The 13,767-nt window shown below is 38.5% G+C and overlaps 1 protein-coding gene across 1 annotated transcript in view; it reads left to right on the top strand.

Annotated features, from left to right (window-relative positions):
- The window catches only part of CPQ (carboxypeptidase Q), a 147,555-nt gene extending 138,499 nt beyond the window's left edge, over positions 1 to 9,056 (top strand). Inside the window, exon 8 of the mRNA XM_056484106.1 lies at positions 6,609 to 9,056. Coding sequence (XP_056340081.1) covers positions 6,609 to 6,769 — 161 coding nt within the window. The 3' untranslated portion in view covers positions 6,770 to 9,056. The remainder of the gene's footprint in view (positions 1 to 6,608) is intronic.
- Positions 9,057 to 13,767: the final 4,711 nt, after the last annotated feature.

Below are 13,767 nucleotides of genomic sequence, written 5' to 3'. Positions count from 1 at the left end.
TATTAAAAAAGAACCTTGACAATTTAAGACAGAGGTTGGATGAATGGAGGAGAATCTTCCATGGCTTTTTACTGTTAAAAATTTGTCTGGGATTTTGTGGATTTTTTCCCAGCCAAGGGCTGTTTAGGATATTATTTTAGAGTCTAGTCAACCTGAGCTCTATGAAGTAGAACTGCTTCCTTCCCTGGCACCTCATTTCACAGCATTTCATGCAAGTTTAGGTTGGATCTCCTGCTGTCACTGATCCTCTGATGCAATAAGTGAAAGGTTAATGCATTGCAAAAGTAACTGTGATAATCCTGAGCTGTAAATTAGTCTGTTTAGTGTATCCACAGGATTAATTCTGAAATGCATTAAGCAAAACAAGAAGTAATGCAAACTTCATATTGTCTCTCTTACACTGTAGTCTCATTTAATTAGTCACTGAAACAACCACCTGAAAGCTTTTCCTCTGTCATGTTGTTTGAATCATGAATTTTATTGACTTTTGAGAGAGTGACTCAGGAGGTGAAACAGCAGGGCTTCTGATGTTATTTATAAGCTCTGTACTGGAAACTATTTCAGTGGCAGTAGCCATGAAACTCAAGCAACTTAGCCTGTAATTTCATCATTTGAGAAGTGACAGGAAAACTAATGCTGTCAGTGCCCCACTAAACAGCATTAGCATTCTCCATTGCCTCTGCTTACTTGAAAATGAATAATGAAATAATTGGCATGAAAGCCAGCTGTCAGCTACAGGTTATCCCACAAAGGAAGAGGTTAATATGAGCACCAAAATACATGCCAGAGATGTCTGCAATAATTGGGTTTTCATTTCAGTAGTAGTTCTGCAGGCTGAGCTTAGGCAGGGGCAGCACACAAAACACCTGTACAGCACCTAAAACAAGCAGTCAAGCACTCTACAGGGCTTGCAGATGTTGAGCCACCCATAAAGCATTTCCAGCCAGCCCTTCCTAAACACAGCTACCACTGCAGCAGATTTACTCCCTGACCACTTGAGATCTGTGACTTTGCTGGGGTTTAGTAAGGCACAAAATGAAAATAAAAATAAAATAAGGAATTGTATTCCTGTTCCTATCTTAAATCCATTTATAGGTCTTTGGCACATAAACCTTGAAGGGAAAGCCGTGTCCCTACTTTTGTTGTGAAGTTTTGACCTTTCAAAATGTGTGGGGCAGAAATGCTTCAGCTATGAGTAGGGAGAGAATATTGATTCTGTTACTGAGTGTGAGGAATAGGATGATCTTGAACTTCTGTTTTTATGCTTTCCTGGTACATACCAGTTTTTAAGTACTTAGGAGATTGTGATATGTCCCTTTGCCTCTTTTTTCATTATTTTTAAGTAAAATTTTGATGTAAAAGAAAAAGACGTGTATTTCATCAGGATTTGCTTTATTTTTAAAGCATTATAGATTTTTAGTACATTCCTGGATACTGTCATTGGCATGAAAAAGGTCTGAGATTAGAATAAACTTGAAAATTAAGTAAAAGCTTTTTTCCCATTTCTTAAAGAAAAAAGAGGAAATAAAAGCATAATTTAATAGATAGGGGAAAAAAGAAACTGTCTTTTATAGCCAGGGAAATCACTGCAGATATAAAAACAAGGTTTTAGATCAGGCATCTGATGTCTTGACATCTTACTACAATCAATACCTTTGATAGCATGTAGGTTTGCCTTGACACAAAGGTGAAGCTCAAACAGGTACTTGGAAGATGCAAGCAAAGCATGTGTCATAGCTCCTTTCTATTTGTCAGCTTCTGGAAACATTGAGCAAATTCTGCCTTGTTAAGTAAGGCATTTCCAACTTTGCTGTTAGGAGGTAGTACAGCTTACTCAACAGGACACTGGCCTCAGCTCAGATGTCTGGCATCTATTCCTTCCTCAGCTGCTGTGAGAAAATGAATGTGTTGTTTCATCTCTGCATGCCCCTTTCATCCTTCAGTCCCTCTTGTCTGTTTAGAGTGTGTGTTCCTCTGAGCTGGGGTTTTTTCTGTTTGGAGAGGTGTATATATACTGCATAAAATAATGCAGTGGCAATTCTGTCAGGTCCTCTAGGGATGACTATAAAATGAAACCTGAAAAAGTGACATGCTTTTTTATTATATTAGTGTATTAACTTCACTGTATAAGGCAACATACATGCAGAGATCAGTATCCCAGAGATCTAGCTGTAATATTGAAGACCCAGGACACCCAAGAGAGGTTATGGAAACAGTGGGGATTTTCCCATTGTATCTGAAAGATTCATGGCATAGCTGTGAAGTTCACTTGAAAGCAAAGACAACTGGGAAGCTACTGATAGGACTCTGTAGCAAACATGTACTGACTCCATAACTCATATTTGACTTCCTTTGGCAATTGAATGCTGTTTGGGGTATAAAAAGAAAAGAAAGAAAATGTAGGGAGGAGTGTAATGCAAAATGTTTTAAGATGTAAAATTACTCTGAAGTTACTGCATGCTTTCCCCCTTGAAGATATTTGTATTTTATAGAAACTGCCTTTGTAATCATTCTGATGATCGTTATCTGCTTTTCTTGTCATTGCTTGCACAAATGACAATATATTGAGTGCTTAAATATGTGACAATAGAGTTTCATTCTAGTTACAACTTATGACAGCAGTGCTTATGAAGGTAGTAGTGCCTGACAGAGAGTGACAAGAAACAGTGGTCATCACTGACATGACCATCATTACTTTTGTGGTTCATGCATCCTTTTACCTCAATAGCAGCATCTCATCTTCTTAAGCTGGCAAGGAGACCTTTGTCAGTTTATTAATGTGTGAAGAATTGGTGTTTGATATGAACACATTGTAAGGCAAGTCAATATCCTTATCATCAACTAATGAGTATTTGCACTGGGCATTTCATGCTGAGATCAGAAGCTAGAAGGGATGGACTGTTTTTCAGAATGCCTCAATTTGTGTGTATTTCCATCAGTCTTACATAGCTGAATACTAAAAAAACATGGTCAGTATGAATTACCAAAGCTGCTGCTTTAGCCTACCTTATGCAGTGCATCAAACCAAGTATGACATAGCTGGTTATACAGAAAATCATCAAACGAGTTCAAGACAGGAATGAACTTGAATTGAAGAATTTTTTTTACATTGTGTTAATTCTGAAAGATGTTTGAAAGACCCAAGGCACCAGGGGTTAGAGTGCCACAGAGTAGCTGAGTTTGGCAGGCACCCCTTGAGCTGGGCTAGTCCAACTCCAGGTCAGCTGCAGCAGGTTGATGAGCACCATGTTCTGTCAGGCTTTGAATATCTCAAAGGATGGAGGCTCTGCAGCCTCTCTGGGCAACTTGTCCTTGTGTTTGACCCTGGGGGATCACCAGTGGCTTATCAGCAGAGAATATCTCCCATGGAGATAAGGATCACTGCCTGTTTTCAATAGATGGTGATAGAATACATACTTTTGGTCACATCTTGTATTGCAACCTAAGACACTTGCATTGCTGTAAAAGTGAACAGACTGAAAAAGGGCAATTAAGGAGCAGCCTTTTCTTTATGGCTGCTCTGGAAACATAGGAAAAGGAGCAAAGTCCATGAAATGTGACAGTGTAGCACCTAGCCCATCTCTTGGTTTTCTATTCAAGTCTTGGTTCCACCTGGAAATCAGAATTAAATATGTGGTACACACCTACATAACCCAACTGAGGGTTTTTAAGTACTTAATTAAAGCTTACAGACTTTTTCAAGGCTTTATGTTGTTCCCTTTGTAAGTGGCTATCATGGACATGGTGAATTTATGGGATCTGTGAGCCATGGCTCCTCATCTGTTTTACTTGACGCCTGGCTTGGTAAAAATAAGTCCCCATTTGTTATTGACTGTTGTTCCTGAGACAAATGTAACATAACAACAGCAACAACAAAACAACAAGAACAAAAATTTATGCTCACAGCATTGCTTCTTGTGTTAGATTTTTAGAAAAGAGGCTGTAGGTCCCCGTGGACTTTATTGAGATAACCTGACATGACTGCAGTCTGCAGGGCCCTGCAGAACTTCCCTCTTCATCTGCAAGGGCTGGTCCCAGCCCTGGATGGATCTGCTGTGCAAAGGGCACTCATCAGAGTCTCTGGCAGCAGAGATGTCTGCAGGCAGCTGACATCAGCATGGGGGAGTCTCGACTTGGAAGCAGGAAACTTCCTTGCAATGAAAATTGCTGGCAGTCATATCTGTGCCCCAGAGTGCTTCATGTCCAGAGGTTTGCGTGATGCCCTCAGCTGTAAACTCTTCTTGTGCCAAGAACATGGATTTTCACTTTTGTTTCTAGCTACAGAGGATAAAACTGCTGTATTGGGGTCTTTCCCTTAGTCTCTCAAGGTGTTTGCAGGTCACTGGCTTCAATGCTAGCCCACAACATGACAGAGACAGCATGGGCAGTTTGAGAACCTTTTGATTTTCTTGCATAGTAATTGCTTGATGTCAAAGTCAATAATTTTCTAACTTATAAAATCAATTCAGAGAAAAAAAAAATATTTTCCAGTGTTCTGGAGAGCTAAACATGACAAAGCAAAGAGTGTTTGTTTTTGTTCCATTCACAGGAATAAAGTGCTATTCTGTAAATCGATAGTTACTCTGATTAGTGAAATTTTGATGGCAGAATCTGGGCAATTTTTGTCTTGAGTCTTACAGAAGTGTTCAAAAGCAGTAATGGGGTTGCCTCAACACTTTAACTTGTCGTGTGTCTGTAGTGCAGAAGTCCAGTGGTTAAAGAATTTATCACTGTTCAATTGTTCAATCCTTTTATGATTGCATATGTTTAAAAGGATTCATAAAAAAATTTTAGAAGGAATTATGACTTGACATAAATTTAATGCTAAAATTATTAGAACATAATTCAGCACCTGTAGCCTACCCAGTGGCTTCTGTGCCTTCAAGTCAGGAGCAAACACGTCATTTAAGAACAAGAGGAGCTTCTTAAAATAAAATCAATCACAATACTGTGTAATCTTATGCTGTAGCATTTGGTCTTTCTGCTTATCATCTCTCTTATGAAGAGATCGTCATCTTGGGTGGAATTAAAATGCATTAACTTTCTATTCCTTCTCTAAAATAACAGTGAACTGAGCCATTCAAGTCAGTCCCCATTACAGCCCAAGAAACATGCCTGTTACCCACAGGGAGAGCTGGACTCTGTTCTGAATGATTGTTTGAGTGATCAAAAGAGATATATTATAGGAATGTACAGTTATGCTGTGGGAAATTTTGCTTTCATTCTCTTCAAAGGCTTCAGGCATCTCAGGAAAACCAAGAAAAATCATAACAGTTAGTCTTACAAGCACACATGAGTTTATCAAAGCCCTCATCTGATACTGATTTCCACTGCATGTCAATAAATACATGAATAATTTATGTACTTCATCTTTATAGTCAAACAATCCTGAGACTTTCCTTTTTATTTGGCATGGCAGGAGTACCCCCATTCAGTGTTTCTGCCTGCAGCCCATAACTCTTACTTGTGAATTCACAGCAGTTCTCTGGGTTTGTAGACCAGGAAAGGAGGGGGTCTTGTGCTAAGTGGGTCCTTCCCTGGGGCTGTGCACCTCCTAGCCCTGGTCAGGGAGCAGGACAAAGAAATCAGTGCAAAGGAGTTGCAAGCAGTGAATTAGTGTGTGTGGGAAAACACCAAATTTACTTATTTTCAAAATTTGATGTGTAATTCTGTTAATGGTGGAATGGTTGTTAACCTTACAACAAAGCTGATGGAGGCTGATAAAACTGGAAGAGAGGCAGAGGTAATGAAGTGGGAAAAAAGGAAATTCAAGGGAATAGGGGATTAGAGAGGGTCAGTGAGCACTGGAGCAGAGAATAGCCAGGGCTAAAATAGCCAATCCTCTGCCAGCACCTCTGCTGTGGCTCCTAGGCAGGTGGCAGCTTCTCCAGCTCATCTTGGCTTTGGTCTGCCTTGAGTGATGCCTGGCAAGCATTATTTGTGCTCCCTGAGCCCACCTGGCTTGGGGAAAATTAATCTTTTCCCTGCACATGTGGTCCAAGAGGGAATAAGTTGTTCCTGAATGGGAAGAATTGTGATTTCACTCAACTTGCTTCTGTCCCATCTGATGAGGACTCCTGACTGCAAGAGGAATGTAGTCCTGGGCTACCTGGGTTACCCCAGATTATCTGGAAACTTGTGCTGAAATAGCACATCCTTGCGATGTACAGGGCTCAAAAGCAGAATTAAATTCCAAAGTATTCCCCAACACAAATAACAGTAAGGAAAGGTTTCACAAATCACTTGTAACTCATCAGTGATAAAAAGGGGAAGCACTGCTGTGGAGTTACTGTAGGGATTTTCCTGCTTGAACTCTGTTAGTTTCAGAAGAAATGGATTCATACTATTGCTGAGGATACAAGTCTCCCAGGGGAAGTTTGGCTTTTCCCTAATGTGAGTTTTTGCTGCCTCATGCTCACACAAGTCAGTTAACCTAAAACCTACAAACTGCACATGGCATGTACAGTTATTTTATTTCAAATATATAATGAGTTTTATACAGTTGTATGCAGCTTTATTCATAAACAGCCCAGGAACAGATTCAAGTTTATATTCCTCTTTAAATATTTGTATTCCTATAATGGAACTTTGCCCATTTTTCTCTGTAGGTGCCAGCTTGCATAACGACATCAATAAATACTTCTGGTTTCATCATTCTCAAGGGGACACGATGACAGTTCAGGATCCAAACCAGATGAATCTCTGTGCTGCTGTTTGGACTGTTGTCTCCTATGTAATTGCTGACATGGAGGATATGTTGCCAAGGTAATAAAACAGCAAGAAAGAAGATTTCTGTTCTTCAGTAAAGATTGTAAGTCCACTAATGCATGTGGACTACAGCTGTAGTAAATTCTGCTACACTTCCTCAAAACACACTCTTTTACACACTCCTGCTTCTTTTTGCTGTTTTGATCTCTTCCATTTGTGATTTTCACATAAATTTCAGATGACAATATGATAGCTCTTTGACTATGATATAATAACCATTTTTATGCACAGTGATCTTGTGCAGCAGGAAAAATATACCAAATAAATTTTTTGCATCAGAATAATTAGTGTATTGATTTAGTGCACGTGTTTACTGGGTTTTTTCTGTCTTTCATTCTACACATTGGAATTATGTACTATTAACCAAACAGCCCTTTCTTCTCACTGTTTTAAGGTAATACTGTAGTTTCTAGAAGTTTTCAGGTTATAGGAAAATTATTCTTGTCTTTTTAAATTATAATAGATGGTATAATGGTCAAATAATAGTGAAAATACTAAAATAGCTTAATAGTTTCATTCAGATCCATTTTTAGATCTTATGAGAGGTTCATCTAAGACTCCGATAAACCAGGACACAGAGGATAGAAAGCCAACAGAGCACTCCCAGCTCTCCTGTATTTTTTTGGGAACCTCCTCATGAAAAGCCATGCATATTTTTTTCTTTCTCATGGAAGACTCGCCATAGTGACAGGCAGAGAATTTTATGTGGCAGTTTTTCTGTGAAATGCCATGTTTCAGAAACAACACACGGCTGTGATTTGTGACCTTCAGGTCTTGCCAGCTGATATCCAAACAAAGTGTAAGAGCAGATTTTGATTCAGAATCCTGAAGCCATTCCTAGCTGCCCCTCACTTGCAGGGATGGTCTCCCCTGCTGAAGCTGGGCTGGAGAATGCTGGTACAAATTTACTTTGATGGAGGAATTAACCTGGGAATTTCATTCTTATATACTTTGTTGGTTTGGGGGTTGGGGTTTTTTCATGCATACTGAGATTATGAATATTTAGATGGGTTTCAGGCATATCTGTAGAGAAGGTATAACTGGTCTTGGGGAATATTTTAAGGCATATGATTTCTGCTCATTTCCTTGTGACGTGATCCTTGTTTGTGATTTTCAATTTTAGAACAAGCGAACTTAGTGATGTGAATAACTGCTGCAATATAATCAGCACCAAACAACTGATGTTATGATCATGGAGTATTAAACCAAATAGCAGGCAGTCCCTAGTGCTGTTAATCAGTTCTGCTGTTGAGCAGTAGCTGAATGATGAGCAATTCATTTTTATGGAATTCATAATCATGGTATATGTTTACTGTGATAATAGCTGTTTTCCATCAAATATATTAACTATTTCTATATTCCCTCCAAACCATTGCACGAGCATAAAAGCTGCCTGGAGATGCTCTACTCTATCTTTCTAAAGAAGCAGTATTGAAAGAAAGTTAGCAGATTTCCTCTGCTTTCAGGGCATGATGCCTACGTTTCTTTTTGCTTGACAAGAGCATGGTTGGTGGTGCTCACCACTGACAGATCCTCAGCTGTCTCCAAATCCAGCCTTTTGTCCTTTACACAATGTGACTGACTGTTTCCTGAGTTGTTGTTCCATATTGCCTCAGGGCATGAGGCTTTGTATATCAGAAATTCAGAAAGATGTTCTGTGAAGTTACCTATATGCTTGCAAATCTTAACCTGTGCTCTCTTGGAAATGGTGTTTATTTGTGTTTTTCTCCACTGCCTCAAGTCAAACAGAAAATCTCTGGAGTCAAGAATACTCCTCTGTAGAGGAGAATAACAATACAAGTGGCACCACAGCACATGTCAAGATGTGCTTGTCAGCTCCTAAGTAAGAAAATTAACCATTCCCCATCCAAAAGCAGCACAACTGTGTAAGAGAGACTGTAAAAATTAAGACCATGATGCCCCTGAAGAAAATGTAACCCTTGTGTCAGTGTCAGATACACAGCTCTAAAGAGAAGCATTGATTTTGGAAAAAATGTTTAAAATTCAAAACTGCCATGCTATTTCTATAGAAATAATGAAAATTAAAATATTTTATTTCTGAAATTGGTAAACAAAGATTTTTTTTTTTACTTGTATAACCAGTTTTCATTAAATAAGACATTGTCTCTGATTCACCCATTTGTTTTTCTGATGTGTTTTAGTTCTCAGACCTAAAAGTTCATCTATCCATAGTACTCTCCTGATAATCTGCCTGTTTGGATGTATCTCTCTCAAAACATTCCATAAACAAGGAGATGCTAATAAATGTCTTTTCTTTCCCAGTGGGATTTCGTACCATCTGTGCAATAGTTTATCTTTACCACTGCTCAGCGTAGCAATTATGCTCTTCCAATTAGTGGCCATTAAACATGTATCACTTGGTCAATTTTCAATTCAAGAACACCTCTCAGGTGATCCAGGTAAGTCAACATAACTTTGCCTTCCACTCACATGCCATTAATCTTTGAGAATATTTCTCAACTTTTAATTGAGGAAGTAGTAGCTTAGGCCATTATTTTATTATTTATTATGTTATTGTGAGGGTCACCGGGTCACCTGCCATAAATCTGTGCTTACCATAAGTAGTTTGATAATGTTCTAGGTCAAAGGGATCATGGGTATGTTTCCCTCCAACAAACATTTGGGTTTTGCCTGCAAAGATCTGCCTGAAAAAAACAGCACTAGTATTTAAATCTATGTCAAAAATTTAAATTTCAAATAGTAATTTTCCATGAGGTATTACAAATCTCTTGCATCTGCTGAGAAGGGAGGCCCCTGGGTAGTGTCTTCCTTTCAGCTACAACTTGAACCTTTCAGACACAGTTACAGAGGGACAAGGCCAATACATAATTCATTTACCTGACTAGACTATAGTACAAATGCTGATGAAAAATCTGTTTTCAATACTGCATAATGTAATGTAAGTAATTTTGCCAGTAATAAAAGAAGAATTGCAGGGTAGGTTTGCTTTTGTCCTTCATTGTGCCAAGACAATACTGTCATTTCACTGTCTCTTTGAATGATTCTGTTCTATGTGTTCTCACAAGACTTTTAGCTCCCTTAAAATAATTAAAAACAGAGAGTTGAAGCAGTGCTGATTCTGCTGCTCCATTACAAACATCCTTGGCTGTGTATTTAGTTAGTATGCTTCCCCCATAGCGATTTGAGACACTTCCATTTACCATAAGTAAATATCAAACTGATCTTGATATCTATATCTGTCTCATGAAATATACATACCATCTAAATGTGCCCAAATGATTAATTTACTGCAGTGTAATGATTAGCATAAAAATCTCATCACTGCACAGGATAGAAATGTTGCCACTAATTGCTGGTTGGAGTGAACAATGTTTTCTGTATAGAAGTTAATGATGCATTGCAGCTCTTGACTGGGAAAACTCAAGACTTTGGGAGGGAAAATTTTTCCTCTTCTTTTCTGCTAAATGTTAGGAGACACTGATCATATATGATAAAAAGGAATATATATAATGTAATAGATATGTAAAATAAAAAGTAATAGATATAATGTAATAGATCTGTATAATAGAAAGGAACTTACACCTTTTATAGTCTTCTGTCTACTGCAATTTCATGGAAGCACTGTGCACACACATACTGTAGACTTCCACTGTTGTTATTTCTGGAAACTCCAGCTTTTTTGCACAAAGGTAGGGCCTGTGGTTTGTAGCTACAAGTGTTTAATAAGTACATTGTGCTAGCACCTGATTAAGGTTTTAGATGCCTCTCTTCTTAATCATCGTGTTTGTGCTTGGAGGAGGGGCCTTGATGACAGCTTGTGCCCAACTCTGTGTCCAGCTTGCAGTTTGATTTCACTTCAGGACAGATCAAACTGCTGTAGTTTATGTTAAATTTGTGTCTTGTGGAGAGTTTTTTATCTTTCACTTTGTTTCTCAGCACTTGTGCTGTGGCACAGATATTAGAAATGACTAACTGACTGAAGAAAATCTGTGTATTTTGTGCATTAGGGCTCAGGAACTGTGAGATGAAATTGAGATGACTCTGAAGAGCAGCACATAAGCTCATGGTAGAGAGCTCCACCAGGGCCAACACTTGCCATTATCACTGACCTCTGTTACTGGCAGACAGAGCTTTGTGATCAATGCAGTGAATTTTTATCACCAGCCATGGTTGTCTCCACAACCACATGAAAATCAAGCTTATGAAAACTAAATAGGGAAACTCTGGAAGAGGGACCACAAAAGCCACAAAAAGAGCAAGATTATACTGACTCAGGAGCTGTGGCTTCAAGTACCAATGTTTTACTTTGCTTTGCTGTGTGAGTTGGGAACACAACCTAAAGCTCCCTCAGTTCCACTGTTAAATGTTGTTAGTGGTGTTTGGTGCTGGTGTTTGTTGTAGCCTGATTTAACAACACTGTGTTAAAAGACATGATGCAAATAAAATTGAAGTTCAGAGGTGAGGTTCAGTTGGAGGACAGGAATAAGAACTTAACAGCTTCCAGCTACATAAGAATTCACCTGTAGAATGTGTCTTTTAGGAATTACTGTTTGCATTTGCAATACTTGCATTATCCACATTATTTGCATTTACTGTTTGACATGAAAAACAAAAAGAAATATTTCTCCTTCAGATACTGCTGTTTCAAAATAGACTTTGGACATCAGGCATATCAATTTTAAATTAATGGTACTTTGCATCTGGAAATGATGTGGGACAATATGTGTGCAAAGTGGTCACACACAATGCTGTCTATATAAATCATTTCACTACATTGAACTGTCACACACATACTAAGTATTTTGCAGAATCAGGGACAGTTTGAGAAAAGGGAATAGATTAAATGGTTTCCCAACAGCCATGCAGCCAGTCAGTCCTAAAGCTAAGTATATATATATATATATAAGCTTTAGCTTATATAAAGCTAAGTCCTGCCTCAGCCAAACTGTGCTGCCCATAAATGAATTGCTACTTTCTTTTTATACCACTGAGAAACTTTGAAGCTGATGTGTAAAATTTTGTGCAAAAATGACACTTTGGATGGATCATAGGCAATGTATGTGGACTGAACCTTCAGGAAAGTCTTCATAACTGGTTTTGTGACTCGAATTATAATCTCTGGAATACTTCAGCTTCAGCTTTGTGTGATTATGCAGTATTTTGCTAAATTTTCTATGTATTTTGCTTTTTACAGGGATGTTATGTCAGTGATACAGCTGCAGAGAATTCATATCATTGCTGGTACTTAAAAAGCAAATTTCCCAGTTCTTTTATACTTCGTCATTTTTTATTTTGCTTTAAATTTCTGTCACTAGGACAGAAAGGTATCACAAATTTTAATATGAGACACAATGCAGAGGCTAATGATTGTTCAAAAGCAGATGACAAAATATTCATAGCTTTTAATAGAGTATCATGCTGATCTTTCCATGGCTATTATAAATCTTTAGTTCATCAGGAAGATGAGTTTACAAGAGGAATTACTAGAATGTGAGTCATGAGACCATGGAAACTATGGAAAGTTAAATGTTGATGCTTTACCCTTTCAAATTGTTCATTGTAGAGCAGAGAAAGCTGTAAATACTCACAATAAAGTGCTTGTCTTCAGCAGTGATTTCCAGTGCAGAGTCCTGCACAGAAGATATTTTAAGCCTTTATAATGTAGCCTGAACCTTTAGCATGAAATGCTGAGATGCAAACACACATTAGTTGTGAATTCCTATATTCCTTTTTCTCAAGGTAAACAGGATGCAGCTGTATTGGGAATTCAGCTTAGCTTTGGTATTGCTGCCCCTCCAAGCAGGACTGCCCCTGGCTATGTAACAAGTCTGTTGGAAGGAAAAATACAAGCAGTAGAAGAAATGACTTAAAATTTTGGGCTTCTTAGATCTTTCTAAAATAATGGAAGTGTTGGGGGGGTTAATGCATAAATTCCTGTAGTTTGTTAAACAGCTGAACTTAAGTTTCAGTATGTGCAGTTGTTGGAACTCTTTTCTTTCCTCTCATAAACAGTAGTGTCTTTATAGGTATGAGAGGATAATAAATGAAATAATTCAATAGGATCTGTATAAGTACCACATGTGTTAAACCACAGCCTAAGTTATGAAAAATGTAACTTAGATCAACATTTATCAACAGGAACTAACTTGTAAATATGAAGAGGGGATTCATTTCCAAGTTGTTAGAAGGAAATATATATGATGGAAGTACAGAGTTTTACTTTCAATACAGCAAAATCTAATTTCAGGTGTTCCATATAGTATGTTTGCTAGAACTCCATAGGAGGAATTGGAGAAGATGTGCATAGCCTTCCCTGTTGAGCAAAATTCCAGCAGTGCTTGCTGGCCTCAGCAGAGGCTGCCCCCCCAGAGACCCTCTGGTTAGGGGCTGTCTGTCCCCTGTGTGTTTGGTAACACTGGGTGTGCTATATTCCCAGAGCTATGTAAGCTGGAATTAATGGAGTGAGCACCAGAAGCATTTATTGGGAATGCTGTGCAAGCAGTGTGTGACCCAGCTGTTCCTGACACCACATCTTCATATGATGAGCAAATAGTGAACCAGCTGTGGGAGCTCAGCCACAGTGTGACCACTGCAGGCTGCACCTAGAGGAAGGAGAACTGAGGATTGCTGACCAAAGCCCAGGTGTTTGGTTGACCTCTTTCTATACCAAGTGTGTGGGGCTGCCATAGGGAATCTGTATGCTCATCCCCTGGATGCAGAGGTCCTTTGCCTCCATACTCCCACAGAATTAGAAGGAGAGTTGTCATGCTTGGAGACCATCTTGGAGGTGTGTAATTTTTTTTGCTCTCCAAAGGCTCAAAGTTCAGGAAGAGCTTGTGATCTCAAGCTTTTTTTTTTTTCCCAAACTGCAGTACTTGTATATATTTTAGACTTGGATTTGCAAGAGATTTGTAATATACAACATTGTCATCACATTGTGTAATCACTGAAGTCTAATACTTTTCATGTTTCATATCTCTGTATTTCAGAGCTGTGTCTAAACAAGCAGGAACAGTA

This window comes from Oenanthe melanoleuca, chromosome 2 (assembly GCF_029582105.1).
Source record: "Oenanthe melanoleuca isolate GR-GAL-2019-014 chromosome 2, OMel1.0, whole genome shotgun sequence".
In the NCBI taxonomy this organism is placed as follows: Eukaryota; Metazoa; Chordata; class Aves; order Passeriformes; family Muscicapidae; genus Oenanthe; species Oenanthe melanoleuca.
This window is presented reverse-complemented; position numbering and strand designations above follow the sequence as displayed.